Source organism: Mobula hypostoma, chromosome 6 (genome assembly GCF_963921235.1).
Source record: "Mobula hypostoma chromosome 6, sMobHyp1.1, whole genome shotgun sequence".
NCBI lineage: Eukaryota > Metazoa > Chordata > Chondrichthyes > Myliobatiformes > Myliobatidae > Mobula > Mobula hypostoma.
The window spans coordinates 168,312,207-168,339,220 of NC_086102.1; the positions used below are offsets into that span (position 1 = coordinate 168,312,207).

The following is a 27,014-nucleotide window of genomic DNA, read 5'->3' on the forward strand; positions in this document are numbered from 1 at the left end:
GCTGCAATCTGCCAATTAAGCTCTTGATTCAGGAATGTTGTGTCTTTTGTGGGTGTGAAAGGGCTATGTATTCTTTTTTCTCCTTCTAGTCTGAAGCTGTGCTGTCATTATGTTTACCCAGTTTGCACTTAAATTTAGTTTAAAGCTAGTTGTACATGCAAACAGAACCATTTGCTTTCTGTACGTAGAATCAGATCAGGTTTATCATAACTGTCTTGTGATGTGAAATCAGTGGTTTTGCAACAGCATCCAGTACAATGGAAAGATGTAAGAGTACTATAAATCATACAAAATCTCCCCAAACTGCCAATGAAGTAGAGCTGCTTGTGGTAGGTAATTTGCAGTGTGACCAGTTCTTGTTCAGACAGATGTTTATTGTAGCCATAACCAGCCTCTCAAAGCACATCATTATGGTAGATGTGAGTGCTGTCGGTTGGCAGTTGTTCAGGCAGCACGCCCTGCTCTTTTGAGGCAGCCGGTATGATTGCTGCCCTCTTGAAGCAGGTGGGAACTTCAGACCACAGCAGTCACATTGAAGGTGTCCTTGAATACTGCAGCCAATTGAGCAACACAGGATAAGAAGAAAGAAAATATAGGGGGGCAAAAAAATAGTATCAGGAGTATGCCTTGTGCCTGCTTGGCATTGTCTAGGATTACAGCACCTAACAGTAGGCCTTTCATTTTCCTGCCTAATCTCTGTTGATCTTGAAATCCCCTGGAGGGAAAAATACCATCTTGGTTTAAACAACACTGCAGATTTTCTATTGTTTACCTTATTTTAAATATACTATAATGACTTGGCATTCACAGCTGCCTGGGCTAAAGAATTCCCAAGATTCACAACTCTCTTAGATAATAAATTCCTCCTTATCCAAGCCTTAACTAGGTGGTCCTTTGTTCTGTACTTTGTATTCTAGTTCCAGATTCTTCACACCAGTGAAGGCTTCCTTGAACTATTTACCTAGTAATTTGACCTAGTAATATGTTTCAATAAAATACCAATAATCCTTTTAAACTCCCAAGAGTACAGGCAATAATTAATAAAACATATGAATCTTTTATTAATAAAACAAAGCTTTCAGTCCGTGGATTTTGTAAATCATCTTAACACTGTCTTGAAAGTAAGTGTATTCTTCCTTCATTAAATTAGGCTAAAAACCGTGCAGTGCTCACGTTACACCAAGACTTGGCTACTTTTGTACTCTATTGTGGCAACCCACTTTCTAGCACACATGAACGGGCTCACGAAACAGTGCGCGCAGGCGGGGAGGCCGGCCCCAAAAAGGGGCGCCAGGCCAGCTTCACCAGCAGGGGGAATATCCCGCGTGCGGAAAGGGTCTGGGAATATGCATTCCCCACAGCAGTCCCACCCAGGGAGGGCAGGAACGGGAAGGCTTTAAAAGCAGGCCGCGAAGTTTGAATAAATCTCTTTCATCGCAACTCTAACTCACCGACTCCGTGTGGTTATTCTAGTGCTGTGTGTAGCACACCGCTACACTATCTTACTTGCATTCAGGGCCAATATTCTAATCACCTCCATAATTATGTTCTGTACTTGCAGAGAATCACTATTCATGCTGGGATTAAAATAATTTAAATTTCTTACCAGTACTGTAATGTATTATGAGTACTATAATTTATACAACTATAGTACTAGTACTGTAGTTGTATAAATTTCTTATAAAAAATTTCATGACACAAACAGCATGTGCAACTTTCTGATCAGTACACTGTATAAATTTGCTTCTTCTATTCCCTACACTATTACTTTTGGGCCTCTATATTCAATTGAATTAGAAATATACATTATGTGGTGACCTAACATTATTTATTATTGTCATTCACTTCACATTTTATCATTTTTCCTAGGTTGTTGATGAGGAAATTGAAGCAGAATATAGCATCCTGCAGTCACTTACAAGTCATCCTAATGTTGTTAAGTTCTATGGGATGTTCTATAAAACTGATTTGAAATCTGGTGGACATCTCTGGTTGGTTCTAGAGGTAAGAAGCCTATGGCTTTCGGATAACTTTTGTGTTTAACTTCCAGAGAAGTGTACCAAAGGAACTTGTAGATTTATAAAACTAAATTTTACAGTTAGTGATAGCAGCGAGATTAGATCAAATCCATAAAATAGTGAACATAGAAAATGCCCTTATATCAAATGTTTGTCTCCTGCTCTTTCTGATAAATTTAAGTACCTTAGAAAATAATTTAAATGTGATACTTTTCACTCTCAGAATGTATTCTAAAAACACCTTCTGTTCTTTGCTGAACAGCTGCTCAGTTGCATGAACCAAAACCACATCATTGTAATGTCCAAGTAGACAGTTTACGAGGGGGAGGTGGGGCATTAGCGGAAGTTAGAGAAGTCAATGTTCATGCCATCAGGTTGGAGGCTACCCAGATGGAATATAAGGTGTTGTTCCTCCAACCTGAGTGTGGCTTCATCTTTACAGTAGAGGAGGCCGTGGATAGACATATCAGAATGGGAATGGGATGTGGAATTAAAATGTGTGGCCACTGGGAGATCCTGCTTTCTCTGGCGGACAGAGCGTAGGTGTGGGAGCACCGGACGCAGTATATCACCCCAGCCGACTCAGAGGTGAAGTGTCGCCTCACCTGGAAGGACTGTCTGGGGCCCTGAATGGTTGTAAGGGAGGAACTGTAAGGGCATGTGTAGCACTTGTTCTGCTTACAAGGATAAGTGCCAGGAGGGTGATCAATGTGGAGGGATCGGGGAGACAAATGGACAAGGGAGTCGTGTAGGGAGCGATCCCTGCGGAATGCAGAGAGACGGGGGGGAGGGAAAGATGTGCTTAGTGGTGGGATCCCGTTGGAGGTGGCGGAAGTTACGGAGAATAATATGTTGGACCTGGAGGCTGGTGGGGTGGTAGGTGAGGACCAGGGGAACCCTATTCCTATTGGGGTGACGGGAGGATGGAGTGAGAGCAATCTGCTCTCCATTCGTCCCCCCCATCCCTCCCCACTGATCTCCCTCCTGGCACTTATCCTTGTAAGCGGAACAAGTGCTACACATGCCCTTACACTTCCTCCCTTACCACCATTCAGGGCCCCAGACAGTCCTTCCAGGTGAGGCGACACTTCACCTGTGAGTTGGCTGGGGTGATATACTGCGTCCAATGCTCCCGATGTGGCCTTCTATATATTGGCGAGACCCGACGCAGACTGGGAGATCGTTTTGCTGAACACCTACGCTCTGTCCGCCAGAGAAAGCAGGATCTCCCAGTGGCCACACATTTTAATTCCACATCCCATTCCCATTCTGATATGTCTATCCACAGCCTCCTCTACTGTAAAGATGAAGTCACACTCAGGTTGGAGGAACAACACCTTATATTCCGTCTGGGTAGTCTCCAACCTGATGGCATGAACATTGACTTCTAACTTCCACTAATGCCCCACCTCCCCCTCGTACCCCATCTGTTATTTACTTATATACACACATTCTTTCTCTCACTCTCCTTTTTATCCCTCTGTCCCTCTGACTATATCCCTTGCCCATCCTCTGGGTTTCTTTCCCCCCTCCCCTTTTCCTTCTCCCTGGGCCTCCTGTCCCATGATCCTCTCATATCCCTTTTGCCAATCACCTGTCCAGCTCTTGGCTCCATCCCTCCCCCTCCTGTCTTATCCTATCATTTTGGATCTCCCCTCCCCCTCCCACTTTCAAATCTTTTACTAGCTCTTCCTTCAGTTAGTCCTGACGAAGGGTCTCGGCCTGAAACGTCAACTGTACCTCTTCCTAGAGATGCTGCCTGGCCTGCTGTGTTCACCAGCAACTTTGTGTGTTGCTTGAATTTCCAGCATCTGCAGAATTCCTCGTGTTTAAGTTGATGTTGTGTACTTGGATTTTCAGAAGGCCTTTGACAATGTGCCACACATGAGATGGCTTAACAAGCTATTAGCTCATGGTATTATAGGAAAGGTTCTAGCATTGATAAAGCAGTGGCTGGTTGGCAGGAGGCAAAGAGTGGGAATAAAGGGAGCCTTTTCTGACTGGTTGCCAGTGACTAGTAGTGTTCCACAGGGGTCTGTGTTGGGACCGATTATTTTTATGTTATATATTCTCTGGAGTTCAGAAGAATGAGAGGAGATCTTAGAGAAACATACAAAATTTTGAAAGGGATAGATAAGATAGAAGTAGGACAGTTGTTTCCATTGGTGGGTGAGACTAGAACTAGGGGACATTGCCTCAAGATTCAGGGGAGAAGATTTAGGACAGAGATGAGGAGAAACCATTTTTCCCAGAGAGTGGTGAATCTGTGGAATTCTCTGCCTAGGGAAGCAGTTGAGGCTTCTTCACTAAATTTATTTAAGAAACAGTTAGATAGGTTTTTACATAGTAAGGGAATTAAGGGTTATGGGGAAAAGACAGGTAGATGGAGCTGAGTTTATGGACAGATCAGCCATGATCTTACCGAATAGAGGGGCAGGCTCGATGGGCCGGATGGCCTACTCCTGCTCCTATTTCTTATGTTCTTATGTTATGTCAGAGATTTGGATGATGGAATTGATGACTTTGTTGCAAAGTCTGCAGACAATATGAAGATAGATGGAGGGACAGGTAGTTTTGAGAAAGTAGGCTACAGAAGGACTTAGACAGTTTGGGATAATGGGCAAAGAAGTAGCAGATGAAATATAGTGTTGGGAAATGTGTGATCATGCACTTTGGTAGAAGAAATGAAAGGGTTGACTATTTTTGAAATGGAGAGAAAATACAAAAATCTGAGATGCAAAGGGTCTTGGGAGTCTTTGTGTAGGATTCCCTAAAGGTTAATTTGCAGGTTGAGTTTGTGGTGAGGAAGGTAAATGTGATGTTAGCATTCATTTCAAGAGGACTGGAATATAAAAGCAAGGATGTAATGTTGAGACTTTATAAAGCACTGGTGAGGCCTGACTTGAGACATTTTGGGCCTGTTATCTTGGAAAGGATATGCTGAAGCTGGAGAGGGTTCAGAGGAGGTTCACGAAAATGATTCCAGGATTGAATGGCTTGTCATATGAAGATGGTTCTGGGCCTGTATTCCCTGGAGTTCAGAAGAATGAGGGGTGACCTCATTGAAACTTACTGATTGGTGAAAGGTCTTGTTAGAGTGGGTGTGGAGAGGATGTTTCCGATGGTGGGAGAGTCTAAGACCAGTCTAAGAGCCTCAGAATAGAGGGATATCCTTTTCGAACAGAGATGAAGAATTTCTTTAGACAGAGAGTGGTGATTCAATGGAATTCATTGCCACAGGCAGCTGTGGAGACCAAGTCTTTATGTACTATATATTTAAGGCAGAGTTTAATAGACTCTTGATTGGTCAGGGCATGAAGGGATACAGGAAGAAGGCAGGAGATTGGGGCTGAGAGGAAAATTGGACCAGCCATGATAAAATGGCGGAGCAGATTCGATGGGCCAAATGGCCTATTTCTGCTCCTATATCTTTTTGTTACCCTCTCCCACCTAGTTCCTTTGCCTACGCATCTAATCACCTGGGTTTCTTCTCTCTTGACCTATCTTTGCTACTCTGTATCCCATTTGGTTCCATCTCCCCTTCAACCATCCTTATTGGCTCCACTTCCATCTTCTAGCTTCATTCTATGTACACATTTCCCTTCTCCTCCTCAAACCTGGTTCCATCTGCTTTACTTTTTTTCAGCCTCCCTTATCTGTTCTCTGCCATTACCTAGCTCTGTCTATCTCAGAACTGCTACCTCCCCCTTCTCCCACCTTGCTCCATTTGTCCATTATCCCCCATCTCACCTGGTTCTACCTATCAACCCCTCTCTCTTTCCTTTATATACCACTAACTTTCCCCTACACTCCTAGTCCAGATCAGACCCAAAATGTTCATCATTTAACCCACTGAGGAATCAGGTTGCTTTTTCCTCAGATTCCAGCATCTGTAGTCAGTTGGGTCTGTAACAATCTGTAATATTCCTTTTCCATTTCTCTTCAGAACTGCTTATAGAGTGGTGTTCCTGGTTTTGGATTGTGATCGGAGCAATCAGTAATATCATAATAAAAATGAAAATTTTTCCCATTTGCCTGGGTGAAAACGGCATAAGTAGATGTTGTTATGAACACTTATCAGAGTCAGGTTTGTACAGGCTTTGATAAGGCTCATTTATTCTATTGTCTGTTGATTTTAAATATTCTAATTGATGTACTCGCTTGTAAAAATGATTTTATTTTCCCTTTACAGTATTGAAATGGAAGAAGTATTAAATATTGAGCTGTATTTAGCCTTTGAAATGTTATGCAAAAACAATCAAAGTGACTGGGCTACTGATTCTAAATTAAGTCATTTACAGAAAATTAATGTATTTGAATTCCTGGGATGTTAGTCTGTTTGTGCACATTCATGGTCCAACACATTGGCAGTAAGTCAAGACTATTCAAGTATGCTTCTTGTCTACTTTATACTGCTTGCTAGTAGCCATGCTGAGGACATGAAAGATTGAAAGGGCAATAATCTCTGTCCATCATTCATGAAATTGGTCTGCTTCAGGAAATTCAGCTTGGCTGAGAGCAGACTATTAGTTATTATGAAGAATAGCATAATCAACCCATTGTTTTTCCAGTTGTACTTATATGAAATGAATTAAATTTTAATGTTAAACACAATTATGCTGATTGCTATATTTTATGAATGAAGTAATCCAATTTTTTTTCTATTAACGCATAACATATAGAAGTTTTTGGACTAACTTCTCTCTGCCCTGTTTTCGTGAACAGTAAGGCAGAGTGAAAAGTAAAACACTGCTTCGACCACACTAAGAATATTGGGTTCGGTTTGGTTGCCTTGCTATTGGAGAGATGTGGAGACTTCAGGGAAGGGGCACAGTAGATTTATCAGGATACTGCTTGAATGAGAGAGCATGTCTTGTGAGGAAAGGTTGAACAAGCTAGGGCTTTTCTCTTTGAAATGAAGGAGGATGAGAGGTGATTTGACAGAGGTGTTCAAGATGATAAGAGATACAGCGAGAGAGTGGATAGCTGGTGAGTTTTCCCCAGGGTGGAATTGGCTAGTACAAGTGAGCATAATTTAATGTGATTGGAGGAAAGTATTGGGGAATGACAGAGGTGGTATTTTTTTAGACAGAGTGTTAGGTGCTTGGAACACACTGCCAGAGGTAGTGGTGGAAGCAGATACTTTAGAGATATTGAAGAGGTCCTTAGGTATGCACATGGATGAATGAAAAATGGAATACCATGTGGGAGCTAAGGTTTAGATTGATCTTGGAATAGGTTAAAAGGTTGGCACAGCATCATGGTTGAGGGGCATTTATTGTACTGTACTTTTCTATGTTCCATGTTCTATTGTGCTTCTAAATCTTAATGGCAAGATGGTGCCAGCAATGGCAATGTCCTGCAAATAGTTCATGAAATTACTTCTTTTACTACTTTTATTTCTTCTTTCAAATGTGATTCTGCTACTAAGTTGAGTGCGATTGGAAACTTTGAGTTACATTTTGGTGGTGTATTTTTGGGCCGAGGGACTTTGGTGAGATTGGGAGTGGAGTGTGTGGACTGGTGATCTGGAAGCCTGGATGAAGGACGCGAGCCCATGATTGACTCCACTGCTTCCTCTAGTTGAGGCGTTGAGCAAGGTTGAAGTCGACAAAGATGAGAGCAGAGGGCAGGCAGGTTTTCAGTGCCGTCTGCCTGAGTTCGACAGGTCTTAGACCATAAGGCCATAAGACATATGAGCATAATTAGGACATCTGGCCCATCGAGTCTGCTCCGCTATTCAATCATGACTGATTCTTTTTTTTAATCTCCTTCTCAACCCCAGTTCCTAGCCTTCTCCCCGTAAACTTGCCATGTCCAATCAACAACCTATCAATCTCTGCCTTAAATACACCCAACGACCTGGCCACCGCAGCTGCATGTGGCAACAAATTCCATAAATCCACCACCCTTTGGCTGAAGAAATTTCTCTGCATCTCTGTTTTGAAAGGGCGCCCCTCTATCATCTACTCTGTCTAGGCCTTTCAACTTTCGAAAGGTTTCATTGAGATCCTCCCTTATCTTTCTGAATTCCAGTGAGTACAGTCCCAGAGCCATCAAACGTTCCTCGTATGATAACCCTTTCATTCCTGGAATCATCCTTGTGAACCTCCTCTGGACCCTCTCCAATGCCAGCACATCTTTTCTAAGATGAGGGGCCCAAAACTGTTCACAGTACTCAAGGTGAGACCTCACCAGTGCCTTTTCGAGCCTCAGCATTACATCCTTGCTCTTGTATTCTAGACCTCTTGAAATGAATGCTAAAATGGCATTGGCCTTCCTCACCACCGACTCAACCTGCAAGTTAACCTTCAGGGTGTTCTGCACAAGGACTCCCAAGACCCTCTGCATCTCAGATTCCTAGATCTCCTCCCCGTTTAGAAAATAGTCTGCACAATTATTTCTTCTACCAAAGTGCATCACCATGCATTTTCCAACATTGTATTTCATTTGTTACTTTTTTGCCCATTCTCCTAATCTGTCCAATTTCTTCTGCAATCTACCTGTTTCCTCAGAACTACCTGTCCTTCCACAAATCTTCATATCATCTACAAACTAGGCAACAAAGCCATCTATTCCATCATCTAAGTCATTTATATACAGCATAAAAAGTTGTCCCAATACCGACCCCTGTGGAATACCACTGGTCACTGACAGCCAACCAGAAAAGGATCCTTTTATTCCCACTCACTGCCTCCTACCAATCAGCCAATGCTCTAACCATGTTGATAACTTTCCTGTAATACCATGGGCTGTTAATTTGGTAAGCAGCCTAATGTGTGGCACCTTGTCAAAAACCTTTTGAAAGTCCAGATATACAACATCCACTACATCCCCTTTATCTATCCTACTTGTAATTTCCTTAGAGAATTCCAATAGGTTCATCAGGCAGGATTTCCCCTGAAGGAAACCATGCTGACTTGGTACTATCTTGTCCTGTGTCACCAAGTACTCCATCACCTCATCCTTAACAATTGACTCTAACATCTTTCCAACCACTGAGGTCAGGCTAACTGGTCTATAATTTCCTTTCTGCTTCCTTCCTCCTTTCTTAAGGAGTGGAGTAACATTTGTAATTTTCCAGTCCTCTGGCACCATGCCAGAGTTAAATGATTTTTGAAAGATCATTTCTAATGCCACCACAATCTCTAACGCTATCTCTTTACGAACCTTAGGGTGCAGTTCCTTTGGTCTGGGTGACTTATGTACCTTTAGGTCTTTCAGCGTTTTGAGCACCTTCTCTCTTGTAAAAGTAACTGCACCCACTTCTCTTCCTTCACACACTACAGCATCTGGCACACTGCTAGTGTCTTCCACTGTGAAGACTGATGCAAAATACTCATTTAGTTCATCAGCCATCTCCTTGTCCCCCGTTATTATTTCTCCTGCCTCATTTTCTAGTGGTTCTATATCCACTCTCATTTCTCTTTTATTTTTAACATCAAAAAACTTTTAATATCCTCTCCTTCTCGTTAGCTGCTGCCAGTGGAAAGTGCAGGAGTCTCAGGTTCCATGTTGCAAGGACTGGTCAGTGAGGCTTGTGGCTGCGGACTTGTTTTGGGGGACTTTGAGGTTTGTGTTGCACACGTTTCTGGATTCTGGTTTCTCTGTTTGGCTGTATTTGAGCGGTTTGATTGGAGTGATTGGTGCCGACTGGGGTGCTTCGGTGAAGACTGGTTCTGCAGCTTGCAGTGAGCTCGTGGTGCCAAACCGAACTAAACTGAATACTCCTGGACTCCTCGTTTGCTGTTGATATTCTTTGTGTAGTTTGCTCACTTTTTGCTGTTTGCGTGATTCGTTCTCTCTTTTTTTTTGTACCTTGGGTCTTTGATGTTTTCTTGAACGTGTTCCATGGTGCGTCCTTGTTTTGTGGCTGCCTGCAGGAGGGCAAATCTGGGGAGCTGTATTCTGTATACCTATTTTCATAATAAGTGTACTTCGAACTCGGAACTTGAAATCTCACTTTACTTAATATCTTCAGTCTGAAATACCCGTAAAGATAATGGGAATTTCTATTTCACCTGTAAATTGGCTAATGTACGTACATTAAATAAAATCAATGCCATAATTAATTCTTGTACGTTTCACATACTGGCAATAAAGTGATTCTGATTCAGTTTAAGATGGCACTGGTGATGCCTGGTGACTACTTATCGGTGGTAAAATTCAAAACAAAGAAACACCTTATTAATAAGAATCACCATCGACAATGGAGAGGCGAGCAGAGGTGTGAGGAGGCGAAGGCGAGGCATGGAGGAGGTGGGGGTGAGCTGTCCCGATATCTGATCGATTTAAGTGCCGGGCTGAATTGGAAAGGTCAGGTACAGGCGGGATTGTGGCGGTGGGGTCCAGGCCCCAGAGCTGACCGTGAGTGAGGAACAGCACGATGTTTGGATGATTTAAGTGTGGGGCGAGATGGAAAAAGATGGTGTCGGGTCCAGAGGCAAGGCACAGGCCGGTTCTGCTCATTTCTGCTTATTTCTGCTTGCTGCTCCACAACATCTGCTCAGCTCTACGATGAACTGAGGCGATGGTCTGCTCCAGCTGCAGTGATGCCTGGCTTTGTATCTTTCGTAACACTTCAGTTCTGAATGCTATTTGTTTATTTTTATTGTTTTGCACAATCTTTTTTTTCTCCCTGCACGTTGGGTGTTTGATGGTCTTTTTTTTCAGTGGGTGCTTTTGGGGTTTCTTTGTTTTGGTCCTGTCTGTGAGGAGACGAATCTCAAGGTTGTGTAATGCATACATACTGTGATCATTTCAAAGTACATTTATTATTTTGACTAAAGATAGAATCACTTAGAGTAGAAAAGAGCATCAACAAAGAAAATGAACTGTAGACCTGGGCCTCTTTGCCTCCCTTTGCGACAGGATCGTTGATCAGTAAACCTCAATTGGTACTGATCAGTAACAGCACCTCCTCCTCACTGATCTTCAACAGAGGCGCACCTCAATGCTGTGTGCTTAGGCCCCTGCTCTGCTCTTTATTTACCCATGACCTTATGGCTTAAGCACAGCTTCAATACCTTCTATGAATTTGCTGATGACCTGACTGCTATTGACGGAATCAAGGGTGGTGGTAAGTCAGCATACAGGAGTGAGGAAGAGTGTTTGGTTGAGTGGTGTCACAATACAACCTCAATTTAATGTCAACAAGACCATTGAGCTAAATGTTGACTTCAGAAAAGGTAGTCATGAGAGCAGGTGTGTGCTTGGGTATTAATGTCTCGGATGACCTGTCATAAGCCTGGCCATTGATGCAAGCATGAAGAGTGCATGCCAGGGTTTTTACTTTCTTAAAAACTTAAGGAGACTTTGTATGTCATCAATTACACTTTCTACAGAGGCACCGTTGAAAATATCCTGGCTGGTTGCATCATGGCCTTGTATAGTTATCTCAACACAAGCTGCAGAGAGTTGTGGACATAGCCTGGCCCATCTTAGATACATCCTACCCCACCATTGATAGCATCTACAGGAGGCACTTGGTTTCCATAAGATATAGGAACAGAATTAAACCATTTGGCCCATTGAGTCTGCTCCATGTTTCATGGAACAATATGTTGTAGAACTGGGAACAAGCTGTTTTCAATCTATCCATGTCTCACAAGGTTGACTGGTGATATAGTGGCATCTGCACCTGACTTTGTGGCGAGTGGTCCCGGCTCGAATCCGGCTGGCTCCTTGTATGCTTTCCATCTGTGCTGGGTCAGTGTCGAGCTGGCAACTCAGCCTCGTTTAAAAAAAACAGACAAATGGTAAAGAAGTGGCAATGTTGCTGCCCATTGCGCCACAAGGCGCTGAAAGGAACAACAGCAATGTCCGGTAGAGTAGAGTGATCAAAACATAATTAAATTTCATTTTTGGTTTGAGAATGAGAAACTTGGATTTGCGACCACTGTCTTAAACTTGCAAAGAAAATTACAAAAATGTTGATAGCAGATCGGTGCAACTGAATTCAGAAGTATAAAAAAAGCGGATGAACACTTGCAGAAAATGTAAACATATTTCATTATGCTCAAGAAAAATGCAATCTATTCCAGTCTATTATTGAGATAAAATGCATTGAGAAACAGTGAGAAGGATGATCCATCTGTTGCTGGCTAAGAAAGTTAAAGATGGTATCTGTTTGAAATAAAAGGCTTAATGTTGCAAAGATGACCTGTAGGCCAGAAGATTGGGATCATTTTAGAAACCAGCAGCGGATACCTAAATAAAACAAATTATAGAGGGACAGAATAGATAACAAAATGTTGCAAGGAAATGGAAAAGAGCATTGCCGGCTTGTAAAATGAGTAAAAGCTAAATGTTTCAAGGGTGTGATGAGGGAATTAACAATTGGGAATAATGAAATGGTTAGTGATTTCATGGTAGAATAAAATCATCCATATAATTATAGAAAATCCAAGTGCAAAAGAAAGTGAGGAGATTAAAATAATCATTATATCTTGAGAAACACATTAAGGATCTGAAAAGCCTAACTATTTACAATATATTATAAATGATGAAGGGATTGAACGTATTCTAGCCGCATTTACTGATGATGCGCTGGTAGGTAGGAAAGCAAATTCGGAGGATACAGTACATGAGTCTGTAAAGGATTAAGCGTGTGTCCACAAATTTGACAGATGGTGAATAATATGGGAACATATTGAGTTATCCAAAGTTTAAATGGAGAGAGACTCATAGCAAGATTTAGGTGTACTTGTAAAGGAAGTTAGCGTGCAGATATTGGAAGTACCTAGGAAAGCAAATAGAATATTGGTCTTTACTGCAAAGGACGGTTAGTACAAGTAGGTAAGTACGGGGCACTGGTGAAACTATATATAAAGGACAGTGTGGGTCTTGTTCTTCTTCTTCAAGGAAATTTGTTTGCTGTGGTGGGAGTTCAGAGAACATTCTTTTATTCCTGAAAGTGTGTATGAAGAAAGACCAAGTGGATTGGGCCTACTTGGTATTCATTAAATGAGAGGTGATTTTATTAGAACATTTATTATATGGATTCCAAGGGGGTTGCCAACTACTGGAAGTGCAGGTGTTTAATCTAAGGAATGTTGTAATCTTAGGGTTAAAGATGGTGCTACTGAAGACATGTGACAGCTTACTGGTTGTTCGAAAACAAAGGAACTTGATTAAAAACATTATTAGTTACACTTCTTTTGAAATAAATTGTGGGAAATTATCTCTGTAAACAATAAGTGACGGCAAAGTGAAGATGTGCCCTGCTGGTGCGTAGCAAAATCGATGCATTTGGAGTTGGAGCTGTCCAGGTCTGTTGCAGATTGCGGGGTGGCATATTCTAGGCCTGGAGCAGTTTGCCGCGGAGAGGTTTGGGTCCTTGTTTGAGGTACAATCCACTGTTTGGGCAATTTAATAGACTGGAAAGGCAGGGTTCTTTCAGATTCCTTGCTTTGCGACTGTCTGTAAGCAAATAAATCTCAAGGTCGTATAATTTATACATTCTTTGATAATAAATACACTTTGAATCTTTAAATCTTTGGAATGGTGTGGTCAACTGTATTGAAGGTATCTGAGGAAGAAAGATGGGTGGAATGCTGTAGGGTGGTCATTGTAATAGAAACAGTGCTGTGGGAAAAATGGAAAACAACTGGAGTCATTTAATTATAGTCCACTGCTTTTTGAAAACCTTGGTGTAATATTGTTAATGTTTCTTAAGCATTTGGCAATGAATAAATCACATCTATAGATTGGCAGAAAAAGTTAAACTGAGCACTTGCACTGAGAAATGCACACACAATGCTGGAGGAATTCTGCAGGTCAGGCAGCATCTATGGAAAAGAGTAAACACTCAATGTTTTGGGCCGAAGCCCTTTTACACTGAGCTACAATTATTACAATAGTTCTAAAGATATCCTAAGCATTCTCCTCGCCTGACTATTGGAATTTTAGAACAGTATGTCACTTGTGAGGCAAATCTCACCAGACGCTAATTGGCAAGAGTGTTAGCATGTGTCAAATTTATATCAGCTGGAACAGACAGATCACAGCAGGACTGGCTTTAAAACTAATGTTATGTCCACCATAAGCACACTGACTTTTACAACTGCCATAGCTATACATTATCCACTTCACTTCTTGTAGGAACTAATTTTTTGTAGCAACAGTATTTCATTCTCACATTTTTTCCATCTGAGTTGTATCTGTTCTGATTATGCCCCTTCTCCATATGTGCTTCTATCAATTTACCTTTTCCTTTATCTCAGCTGAAAATTTCTTTCATTATGTTCGTTAGGGTTCCTGATGTATCATTCCAGTTTCTGCCTTCTGATCTTAATCAGAATTCTGAAAGTATCCTCTTGTCAAATGCCACCCTGTTTCTGTATTCTATGGAAGGCCCATTTTGATTTCTAGCATCTCCTTTCAGTGTGATGCCACCACTCAACTTGTAATCTCTGTCCCTCTTAGTTTCTGAAAGCACTATTCATTCTGTGACCTACTCCTCAATCAATTCAGCACCTTCTCCCCCACTGCTACATCTTTCTGTGAATGCGCAAGCGATTTAGTACTTGCATTTCAGAATCAGGTTTACTATCACTGGCATGTGCTGTGAAATTTGTTAACTTCACAGCAGCAGTCAATCCAATACATGATATAGAAGAAGAAAAAATAAATAATCAAGAATATTCCACCTGTCCAGGGCCACCTCCAGCTGAAATAGAATTTATTCCTATCACAAACAAGAGAAAATCTGCAGATGCTGGAATTCTGAGCAACACACACAAAATGGAGGAACTTAGCAGGCCAGGCAGCATCTACGGAAAATAAATTATTCCTAACTCTTACAGTTATGAACATTGTATTTGCTCATGGTGCAGTTTTCTTTATATTGTGGAAGTCATATACATATTGGATGTCTGCATTACCTAATACCTCCCATTCAGTCTGCATCTGTAAGCCAAGTCTGCTGATCCCATTTACACTCCCTTAGGAGTAATTGCAGAGCATTTTGTAGATTGTATATGGTCCACTCATAGTGGAGTGAATGTAACGTGGTCAATAGAATGCTAATCAAGTGAGGTGCTTGAGAGTTGTTGGATTTGCACTCATCCCGGCAAGGGAGGAGTAGTGACTTGTGTCTTGTAGATGATGTTAAGACCTTGGGGTATTAGTAGGTGAGTTTTGACCAATTTCTGACCTGTCTCTGCTGTCTTAATTTTTTTCTGTGGATGTTCTGGTTGAGTTTCTGGTCATTGATAACGTCAAAGATATGCTGAATTAGTGTTGTTAAATTTCAAAGGTAGATGGTTGGCTCTCTCTGATTGGAAATGATCATTGTCTGGCACTTTTGGTGCATTAATATCATTTGCGAGTTAACAACCTGTGTTTGAATTTTGTTCAAGCCTTGCTACATGCCAGCATGGATTGTTTCATTTGCTGAGGAATTGTGAATGGAATTGGACATTGTGTGACCATTAACCATTGCTCGAGAATGACATTATTTGATCCATGTGTGACAGGCTGCCTGAATCACATGGTCTCATTGTTGAATCTAATAGAAATGTCTGTTTTCCCCTCTGTTTGGATTCATAGCTGAGATTTTTATTACGGCAACCAAACAAACTAAGCAGGAGTCGGCAACTTTTATTGCGTCCATTGAATGATGATGAGGAAGATTATCGAATCCATGCACTCTGTCAAAATGTGGAGGGGGTTCAGCTAGTCCCTTGTAATTCCTCCACTCCAGCCAGTATGCATCTGTGAGGTGTAGGTCTCAATACTGAGTTGCCACACCATCTAATCCCATGCACCATCCCATACCCCACCCACCCAAATACTACCCTAATAGATAGCCCCTTTACATCATATGATAATTCATCCCGGTATTTGCATCAGGTTTTCAACTCTTCGCGTATAATTATGTGGCATGGTAGTGTAGTGTTTAGCATAACGCTTTATAGTGCACCAGCTTCTGATATGTCTATCCATGGCCTCCTCTACTGTCAAGATGAAGACACATTCAAGTTGGAGGAACAACACCTTATATTCCATCTGGGTAGCCCCCAACCTGATGGCATGAACATTGACTTTTCTAACTCCCGTTAATGCCCCTACTCCCCTTCATACCCCATCCCTTATTTATTGATTTATTTATTTTCCCCTTTCTTTCTCTCTTTTTTTCCCTCTGTCCCTCTCACTATAACTCTTTGCCTGCTCTCCGTCTTCCTCCTGGCTCCCCTCCCCCTTTCTTTCTCCCTAGGCCTCCCGTCCCATGATCCTCTCCCTTCTCCAGCCGTGTATGCCTTTTGCCCATCAACTTTCCAGCTCTTAGCTCCATCCCTCCCTCTCCTGTCTTCTCCTATCATTTCAGATCTCCCCCTCCCCCTCCCTCTTTCAAATCTCTTATTATCTCTTCTTTCAGTTAGCCCTGACAAAGGCTCTTGGCCCAAAACGTCGACTGTACCTCTTCCTATAGATGCTGCCTGGCCTGCTGCGTTCACCAGCATTATGTGTGTGTCACCAGCTTTAAGATGTGGGTTCAACTCCTGCCACTTTCTGTAAGTGGTTTGTACGTTCTCCCCTGTGACCACATGGGTTTCCTTTGGGTGTGCTCCAGTTTCTTCCTCATTCCAAATATGTATGAGTTAGGTTGTGTGCATGCTGTGTTGGTGCGTAGGTGTGACAACTCTTGTGGGCTGCACATCACAAGCAGAGCATTTCACTGTATGTTTTGATGTACATTTGACAAATAAAGCTAACTAATTAACTGTAATGACTCCTTTTAGCTTTAATTCCATTAGTTCTCTCATTTCTAAGAGTGCATCCTGCATGCCAGTGGGCATAACAAAGTTATACAATCTAAACAAACTTCCTTTAAAGTGTCATTTGAATATTTATCCATTCTCTAAGTTTGTTAAAGGAAATTAAATAGCTGTGAAAATTAATCATCTATCTCAGTTTTGCTATTCAGCATAGAAACTTAGGTTCACACATCAATGTAGTATTGAGGGAATGCTGCTTGTGTTGGAGAGGCTGTCTTTTATTTGAGGTGTTAAACTGAGCCCTCTTCTCCTTGCTCAGATAGATATTAAAGACTCTATGGCTCTGTTTCAAATAAAACTAATCATAAACAAATCTGCAGATGCTGGAAATCCAAAGCAACACACACAAAATGCTGGAGGAACTCAACAGGCCAGGCAGCATCTGTGGAAAGGAATACAGTTGACATTTTGGGTCGAGACCCTTCAGCAGGACTGGAGAAAAAAAGATGAGGAGTAGAGTTTAAAAAAAAAGAGTTTCTCCAGCATTTTGTGTGTGTTCCTTTAAATAAACCTACCCTGTTTTACTGCGAATACCTGTTCACTAATCAGCATTGCCTGACACCAATCGTTTTATTTTAAACTGCACCATGAGAATTTGTTGTGTGTAAATTGACTTTTGAATGCCCCGAATTTTGCCAGTGATTGAACTTCAGAAGTATTTTTTATCTTGCCTGGCAAGAATGAAAGTAAATTTTCTTCCCACAGAAATATGGAATGAAAATTTTGAAACTGAAATCTTATTTCTGACATTTCTTCCACAGCTGTGCAATGGTGGTTCTGTCACTGAACTTGTCACTAATCTGCTCAAGCATGGTCAATGCATGGATGAAGCACTAATCTCATACATTTTGTATGGGGCACTTTTGGTAAGAGCTAAGTGACAAAGAGACTATCTGTTCTCATTTGTATATATATTTGTACAGCATCATATTTGAGATAATGGTTGTGACTCGAGCATATTGCCAGTGTAGTACATTAAGCATTTCAGTAATGCATATGCAGATTGGTTTAAAGTTAACAAAGGATAACTGTTTTGTATACATCCATATGATCTGTTTGTATTTTCTGCAGGGCCTTCAGCATTTACACAACAACAGGATTATTCATCGTGATGTCAAGGGCAACAACATACTCTTGACAATAGAAGGAGGAATCAAGCTGGTTGACTTTGGTAATTTCTATTTCCCATTTATTTTCTCTGAAGTTTGCAGTTCAGCCAAAAGCTGCAATTTATTGTTGCCATAGCCAGCACAACTTTACTGTGACGCCACAGGCAAAGTATATTTTGCTTTTTTTTGTGTCAGAGGATTGAATTTAACAGATGGACTACCCAAGGAATTGTTAGCAATAGCCTGTCTGCTCAAGGATATTTGAAAAACTGTTCTTAAAATGATGAATATGTCAGCCCTCATACGATGGTACTAAAAGTGTTCTATTTACTTGATGGTATTAGAAAGCTTTCTGGTACAATAGGACAAACTATTTCATATGAGCTTTTATTATTTTACAGTGTGGTGCTTGGTTCCTTTTTGCTTCTCAAAGGGAACACTGGTTCTCTGTTAAATGACTAAATAGCCTAAAGCAATACTAGTCCCTCTGCACGGAAGGGAAAATGGACTTGGCACCAAATATAACTGTTCCATTTAATTGCTGATTTCATGAAGGTAAATTATTAAGAGTGGAAAAATATAGATCAAAAATGCCTTGGAGAATTGGTAGTAACTGCTTTTACTAATTTAAGATAATAGGCACACAAAGCTGTTCACCTCTATATGTCCTGCCGAGAGTCTGAGATTTCTCCATGACAACCATCATCATTCCAGCTCCACATTCAGCTTGTGTGGTATGCTAGTCTGTGCCAGTCTCTTTTGTTTATCCTGTTAAAATACTTTGCTATCATGAGATTTATCAAGAGCTATTGAAATCCTCAAATGGAAGAATGGGTTTGAATATATGCCATTCGTGGGATTGTAAACCAACAACAAACATTTTAAAAAGTGCATTTCAGCCATACTACTACTGATTTCTGACATATTACAATTTTTTTTGCAAAATATTCATTTTTCACTTTTGTTAAATAGGTGTGTCAGCTAAACTTACAAATGCAAGATTACGTCGAAACACTTCTGTGGGTACACCCTTTTGGATGGCACCTGAGGTGGGTTGGATTTTAACTTTTATTCATTTCTGAATTTTGTGGAATTTGGCATGGGATAGCTGCTGCAGCTGTAATATCCAGCCCTGTTTAGTTACGTGCATTGTCAGTCGAAGAAGAGCACTATTTGTTCCAGCCTGTTCTTTTTGCCTGGGAGAGTCAATTCAGTTTTGCTCCATGCTGTAGATATTGGTCATATGGGCATTTAATTTGCGAATACGTGAACACCGTGACAATAATAAACTGGGGATAAATGTGCCCTTTCCTAACATTTCTAGTCTGGAACAAATGTGGTAAGGAATACTTAATTGACTCTGTGCTGCTACATTAATTATGAAATATGTTAATTTTAATCTGATGCATTTTCAAATTACTTAAAAAAAAAGAATCTTCTGATGGTTTATCTCTTTCTGTATGGAACCATGAAGACCCAGATCATTCAATTTTGGTCTTTGCTCAGAGCTGAATTTATTTCATCTGAAGGATTGCATTGTTGTCAACACCTTTGGTTCAGGGAGAGAAAAATAATTTAAAAATACAATGTTGGCAGCTTCTGGCTACGATGGTAGCACAGTGGCTAAATAACCAGATTAGTAATCTGGATTACAAATGCAGAAAATGGATTTAAAATCTACCAAAACAGCGGTGGCATTTGAATTTGGTTAATTAACTGGAGCAAAAGAGTAGTGTGGTGTAGCGGTTACCGTGACGCTGTTACAGCTCAGGGCATTGTGGGATTTGCAGTTCAGTTCTGGCGCTGTCTCTAAGGAGTTTGCACATTCACCCCGTGACCATGTGGGTTTCCTCCAGATGATCTGGTTTCCTCCCACAGTCCAAAGGTGTAACGGGTAGTAGGTTAATTGGTCATTGTAAATTGTCCTGTCATTAGGCGAGTGTTAAATAGGTGGGTTGATGGATGGTGTGGCTCGTTGAGTCAGAAGGGCCTGTTCATGCTGTATCTTTAAATGAGTAATAAATAAATACTAAGACTTTCATGATGATAGCTGCAAAACTTTAGTGCCCTTTAGGGACAAAATCTGCCATTCTTACTTTGTCTGGCCATTTTGTTAATCTAGCCCCAACTTTATATTGGGCCCTTAATGTCCTCTGAAGTGGTTCAGAAAGCCACTCAGTCTCAGGGTACTTAAAGGATGGACAGTAACTGCCAGCACTGCCTGTCTGTTAAGCCCCAGGAAAATGAAGAAAAAATGCCTTATTACATCCTATGCTGTTTCCTTTTAAGGAAAAATAAAGAAGATTTTGTATTTATGTAAATCAAAAAGTTTGCAGATGCTGGAAAAATGAAATAAAAATAGAAAGTTCTGGGAAATCTCAGGAGGGAGCAAGCTTCACTACCCAATAGTTATATTATTTCACCATAATACAGACATTCCCTTTTTCCATCCATTACTCTTCCCCACCTTACCTGTTGTCCAAACTAACTTGTTTCCCTTATTCCCAGTTATGATGAAACAATAACCGTTTCTCTTCCCACAGACATTGCCTTAACCTGTTGAGTTTTCCCATCGTTTTCTGCTTTTGCTTGCACTTATGCCACCGTCTTTTGAAGTGCATTTGTGGTTGTCATGTGGAAATCTTTTTGCTCTTGAAGTGAAAGTGATGCAGAGTACCAGCTGTCTGTCACCTAGGCAGTATTCCACTCATTCCAATCAGAAGGTTCCAGGCTCAAATTCCTTTCCAGCAACTTGAGTATAACAATCTAGGTTGACACTTCAGTGCAATATGAGGGATTCTACTCTGCTGGAGTTACTAGTTCAAGGAGGAGAATGAATGGAATTATTCTGTCCTGGTGAATGCCTTGTTAACATTCTAAAATAGTTTTATCTAAGAGTTGTTGTATTGCTGCATGTGAGAACTGGGCATCATCCCTTTACGAAAGCAGTAACAACGCTACAGAAGTATTCCTTTGAATGTGAAGTGTGACATTGTGGAAGGGACATGTAAGACATAATACAAATACAAGCACTGTGAGGAAGTTACCAATAAAAAGAAGCCGGGAAGTTCTGCATTTCAGTGTTCGTGTAGGAACTCTGAACTTGGTGTCTTTGATATTACAGTTTGCCAGCAATTCCACGTGGAACCTTTTGGGCAATTCCCAGTGGTTACAAGCCCCGTACTTTTCGCCATTTGATCAGTAGTATATGTTTTCTCACTGACATTGCCCAAAATATTTTTACTTTTGCTTTAGAGCTGATGATCGGTGCAAGGTCAAAAGCTGAACTTTAGTTTTATACAAATGGATTGCCAGGATCGGAGAACAGCCCAACCCGACCATCAACCATCTGAGTTACGCATTTTCTGAGTTATTTCCAACAGTTTAATACAAGTTAGATATCTGTTTGAATCAATTCTGATCATTCAGAGATTTGTCTAGAAGACCAGAATGAAACTTAAGTATTCTATTCAAAATTACTACTATTTAAGTGAACTATTTGCCAGGGGAGGGAACACATGGAAATAATGCCAGACCCCTCAACTGTCAGAGGGGATAATAAATCTATCCCACTTAATTAGAATTACAGAACACCACAGCACAGAAACAGGCCCTTCAGCCCATCTACTCCATGCCGAATCATTAATCTGCCTAATCCCATTGACCTAAACCTGAACCATAGCACTTCTGTAGGTAGGTCACCAAAACTGGACACAATACTTCAAATTAGGCCTCACTAACATCTTACCTAGTTTCAAAATAACATCCCAACTCCTGTATTCAGTATATTGATTTATTAAGACCAACGTGCCAAAAGATTTCCTGATGACACTGTCAACCTATGTCACCACTTCCAAGGAATTATGGAACTGTATTCCCAGATCCCTTTGTTCTAGCGCACTCCTCAGTGCCCTATCGCTCACCATGTAAGATGTACCCTAGCTGGTGCTCCCAAAGTGCAACACCTCATATTTATCTACATTAAATTCCATCTGTTAATTTTCAGCCCATTTTTCCAGCTGATCCATATTCCACTGCAATCTTGGTCTTCTTTGCTGTCTATACACCTCCAATCTTGGTGTTATCTGCAAATTTGCTGATCTATTTTACCACATTATCATACAGGTCATTGATATAGATGACAAACAACAATGGACCCAGTACCGAACGCTGTGGCACACCACTAGTCACAGGCCTCCAGTCAGAGGCAATCATGTACAACTACTCTTTGGCTTCTGTGAAACCAATGTCTAATCCAATTTACTACATCATCTGGAATGCCAAGTGATTGAACCTCCTTGACCAATCTCCCATGCGGGATATTTTCAAAGGCCTTGCTAAAGTCCATGTTGACAACATCCATGCCTTGCCTTCTTCCTGGTAACTTCCTCAAAAAATCTCTAGGATTGGTTTGGAATGACTTGTAAGCACAAAGCCATGTTGACTATTCCTAATCCGTTCCTGTGTATCCAAATACTTGTATATCCAGGCCCTTAGAAAACCTTCCAATAACTTTCTTGCTACTGATGTCAGGCTCACCAGCATATAATTTCCTGACTTATTCTTAGAGCCTTTTTAAAACAATGGAGCAACATTAGCTATCCTCCAATTCTCATCCATTTCTGTGGGGTTTTAATTATTTCTGCTAGGGCCCCTGCAATTTCAGCACTAACTTCCCACAAGGTTTGATGGAACACTTTGGGGATTTATCCACCCTAATTTGCCTCAAGAGAACAAATACCACCTCCTCTGTAATCTGTATAGGGTCCATAACCTTGCTGCTGCTTTTCCTCACTTCTATGGACTCTCTGTCTGTCTCCCGGTAAATACAGATGCAAAAAGACCATCTTCCTTATCTCTTTTGGCTTCACAAATAGATTAGTACCCTGATCTTCTAGCGGGCCTTTCTTCTGTCTCTTGCTGTTCTTTTGCTCTTAATATATCTGCAGAAGCCCTTGGGATTCTCCTTCACCTGGTCTGCTAGACTAGAGCAACCTCTTGCTTTCCTTTAGCCCTCCTGATATCTTTCTTAAGTGTTCTCTTGCATTTTTTGTACTCCCCAAGTACCTCATTTATTCATACCAGCTGTGCATCTTCTTTTTCTTAACCAGGGCCTCAATATCTCTCAAACCAAGGTTCCAGTAACCTTGTTCTTCTTGTTTTTTATTCTGACAGAAACATACAAACTCTTTACTCCCAAAATTTCACTTATCAAGTACACATTTTCCAGAAAGCAGCCTGTCCCAATCCACACTTGCTAGATCCTTTCTCCAATTTTAGTATCTCAACCCAAGGATCAGATCTATCATTTTTCATAATTACCTTGAAACTAATGGCATTGTGATCACTAGTTCCAAAGTGTTCCCCGATGCAAACTTGTGTCACCTGCCCTGTCTCATTCCTTAACGGCAGATCTACTATTGTACTCTCTCTAGCTGGAACTTCTATGTATTGCTTAAGGAAGCTTTCCTGAACACATTTGATAAACTCTTTCCCATTCAGTCCTTTTACAGTATGGGAATGCCAGTCAATATGTGAAAAGTTAAAATCACCTGCTATCACATTCTTACATGTCCTGTGACAATCTCTCTTCAGATTGTCTCCTCTAAATCCCATGGACTGTTGGGTGGTCTATAATATAATCCCATTAACGTGGTCATACGTTTCTAATTCCTCAGTTCTCATTAGATGAGTTCTTCAGTCTTTCGAGTCTAAGCACTGCTGTGACATTTTCCTTGACTCTCCACTTTTAATCCCTTCCACTCTATCACGTCTAAAACAATGGAGCCCCTGAACATTGAACTGCCAGTCCTGCCCCTCCTGCAACCAAGTCTCACTAATAGTTACACTGTCATAATTCCAATTGCTGATCCATGCCCCAAGCTCATCCGCCTTTCCTACAATACTCCTTGTGTTGAAATATACGCAGCTAGAACATTAATCCCGCCATATTCAACCTTTTGATTCCTGACTTTGTATGTAGGCTTAACAACATCGTTGTCCATAACCACTCCACTATCTGTTCTGGTGCTGTGGTTCTCATCCCCCTATAAATTGGGCATTAATGATAATTTGCTCATTATTAGTATTTTGCTAACTAACTGGAATCTGAGAGCTAAATCCTAGTCAAAATCTCAAGACTTCATGTTGATCTTGTCTTTCAAGTTTGCTTTTCATGTTCACTGCATGTCCTGTGTTTATCACCTGGTCATTTAAATCAGCTTATAACACATCAGATGAACGGAACCTAACGTTTTCACTTGTTTTAAACCATTTTCTCAGTGTACTGGATTTTGAATTTTAATTTGATTTATATTAAGGATAATTTGAAATTTTTGAGCATGAAGGTGAGAAGGAATTATTTAAATTGGTGCAGATTTGACTATTAGGCTGTATGCACTAAGAATACTGAAACATCAGAAGTCAGCTAATTTTCACCAGCCAAACAAACCAGAATGAGTACAAACCAGTGAAATAAAAGATGGATGGTAGTTGTGGTATGATGATACCAACTTCACTTCTAATGCATAAATAATACATCGGAAGAGTTGTTGAACCTCAAGATCATTACTCAAACCAAGATCTTCCCATTTATGATGGATTTCCTCTCACTGAGTAAAATATAATCTCAAACAAACTGTGTACGCACTCCCGCTTTCTCTGCAACTTTTTACTTCGACTGTGCTCTTAAAAACATGCACATTTTAAAAAAAAAGTACATCAGAAAATATAACCTTTGCCCCCTTTCTGCTCACCTTCTCTTCCATGTGGCAGTGGGTGCTGGAATTTCCACTTCAAGATGTATCTCTGGTGGATTAGCATCCACCATGCCAAAGCAAATCAGATCCCTTTCCACTGACTCTGACTCAAGGCCAGCATTTTACTGCTGGGAAGCACTGAAGGGTATGATTCTCGCATACTGTTGCTGTTGCTGCATGCAGATTTTGATCATGTGATATTTTATTGGTCTCTGGCATTGCACATTTCCATTCTCCATGCAGCCCCAGCTGTCTTTCCTTGCACACCATCACAACAAAAAATACAGCTTGCATAGATTTATTTCCTTTAGCTACCAATATAAATTGCTTTTATTAAATATTGTGAAGTGCTGGTTATCTAAATTGAAAGTTCGTAAGTATTAATTTTAATAAGTAAATTGGGTAATTCACTGTTTTCTCTTTTAATTGAGATGAATGATGGCATATATAATTTAATTCATGATTTTGCAAGTATATCTTCTAAAGTGCTGATCATTATTCCTGATCTTGTACAGTAGAATTAACCACTGATGTTTTGAGAAGACTTTATATTTAAAAAAAATGCAGATTCCTCATTTGGCTATAATAATTTTGCATATCATTAGGGCAAATCTCATATGATCCTATTCATCTGCCGATGAAAGATTAGGCAATGAACTTCGGAGAACTGAATGTAAAAGATTTTTAAAAGCTGAAGACAATATTTATATATTTGATTCCCAGATTAACAAAAAAGACCAAGACTTTTTTATGAATGTGCAAAAAGCCATGAGATGCCTTAAAATACACTTAGGAATGAACATTATTAATAAATGTACAGTAGTTACAATTTAAAGTATTTTGGCGTATAATTTTGCAATATGAAAATATATGGCTTATGGCAGTAATTATTATATGCTGCAACGCATTTAACAAAATGAATGCTAATCATTTTAAAAATAATTTGCATATGTGCTATTTGACAGCATAATAATTAATGTTAAGCTGTAGATAAATGACAGTGACCTGTGCCTGACAATTCTATACCAGTTTGATTTTGCTTCCACATAATTGATGAAGAACAAAATAAATGGAAGTGTCACTACCAATGCAATTATGAATAAACTGGTGGTTTAATATATCACTAATTGATAGGTCATTGCTTGTGAACAACAGTTTGACTACTCGTATGATACCCGATGTGACATCTGGTCTTTAGGCATCACGGCAATTGAACTTGGTGATGGCGAGCCACCTTTGTCTGATCTGCATCCTGTGAAAGCACTCTTTAAGATTCCAAGGTATGTCACTAGATGGCTCTCTTGGCTTAGTCCTATTTCATGATTACAGATGAAAAAACAATCCTTTGTGTAAAGAATGGAAATGTATTCTAACTTTGAAATATAAGGAAGTTACTGATCTGGGTAATTGACCAATATGAAGATCTGGGAAGTATTTGCTGGAAAACATTGAAGCGTTTACATATTTTCATTCTATATATGGAGCCATTGGCTGCTTTTTGACAAATGGCTTTGAGTTGCACAATAACTTTCCTACTAACATACAGGCAGCTCCTGGATTACCTATGGGTTCCATTCCTGACAACTGTTCATAAGCTAATTTCTCTCTCAGTAGCACCTGTTTTCCGTAGAAACCCTTATTGTATTGCTCTGTGTATACCTGTTTTAATTCTCTCATTTAATTGAATAATCACACACACTGCCCATAAATAAATTATCATTTATCTAGTCATTAATGAGCACCATGGAACATTTTTATCATATTGGTAGCTTGAAAAATATTTAATGTATGGGAGAATATGCCTAACTTATATTTCCATAAGCCAGTTCATCATAACTCAGTGGCTCCGGATACTTCCTATCTGTGACTTGTGCTATTATAGATCTTCCAAGTGTACCATTTCACAAGCTTTCATCACCCAAAAAGAACAAAAGCTATATGATCACTTGTACATCATAGAGTGTGCTGTCTGCCTGTGTTACAGACTGTAGCTAGTCCAGCCCCCCACTATCCTTTGTCTGAAAAACGAAATGTGGGTCCAGGTGGCAGCATTGACAATCAAATGAAAGAAAGAGGAGAGGAATTAATGAGCCAAAAAATTAATACAAAAAAGACAGTTTACAAAAATGAATTGAAAATCTTATAATGATGAAAAATATTTAATTAATTTACTGGATCTGAAAAATAGACAGGTTCATTAAATGTTTTGTGTAGTTAAAATGAAATACCTGTAGATAATATAACACAGATAATGCTGAAGTATTTTTCTCCAGGCGTTGTGAACATTGTCTAGTGACTGTTGTTTAAGTATGTATATTCCATGCAGAATAAAAGTTATATTTAAGAGTG

At 40.3% G+C, this 27,014-nt stretch overlaps 1 protein-coding gene across 12 annotated transcripts in view; it reads left to right on the forward strand.

The window, feature by feature from the left end:
• Positions 1-27,014, forward strand: part of myo3b (myosin IIIB) — a 488,192-nt gene that overhangs the window by 22,726 nt on the left and 438,452 nt on the right. For 10 of the 12 annotated variants that reach the window (XR_010018457.1, XR_010018458.1, XR_010018459.1 and 7 more), the window contains 5 exons: positions 1,870-2,004; positions 17,560-17,664; positions 17,870-17,969; positions 18,880-18,956; positions 25,800-25,945. Coding sequence is in view for 9 of the 12 variants with exons in the window: in XM_063052211.1 (XP_062908281.1) it covers positions 1,870-2,004; positions 17,560-17,664; positions 17,870-17,969; positions 18,880-18,956; positions 25,800-25,945 (563 nt within the window). In the remaining 3 variants the exon portion in view is untranslated. Of the gene's footprint in view, positions 1-1,869; positions 2,005-17,559; positions 17,665-17,869; positions 17,970-18,879; positions 18,957-24,706; positions 24,811-25,799; positions 25,946-27,014 lie in introns of those variants that run through there. The other 2 variants (XM_063052214.1, XM_063052220.1) reach the window with 2 other exon arrangements.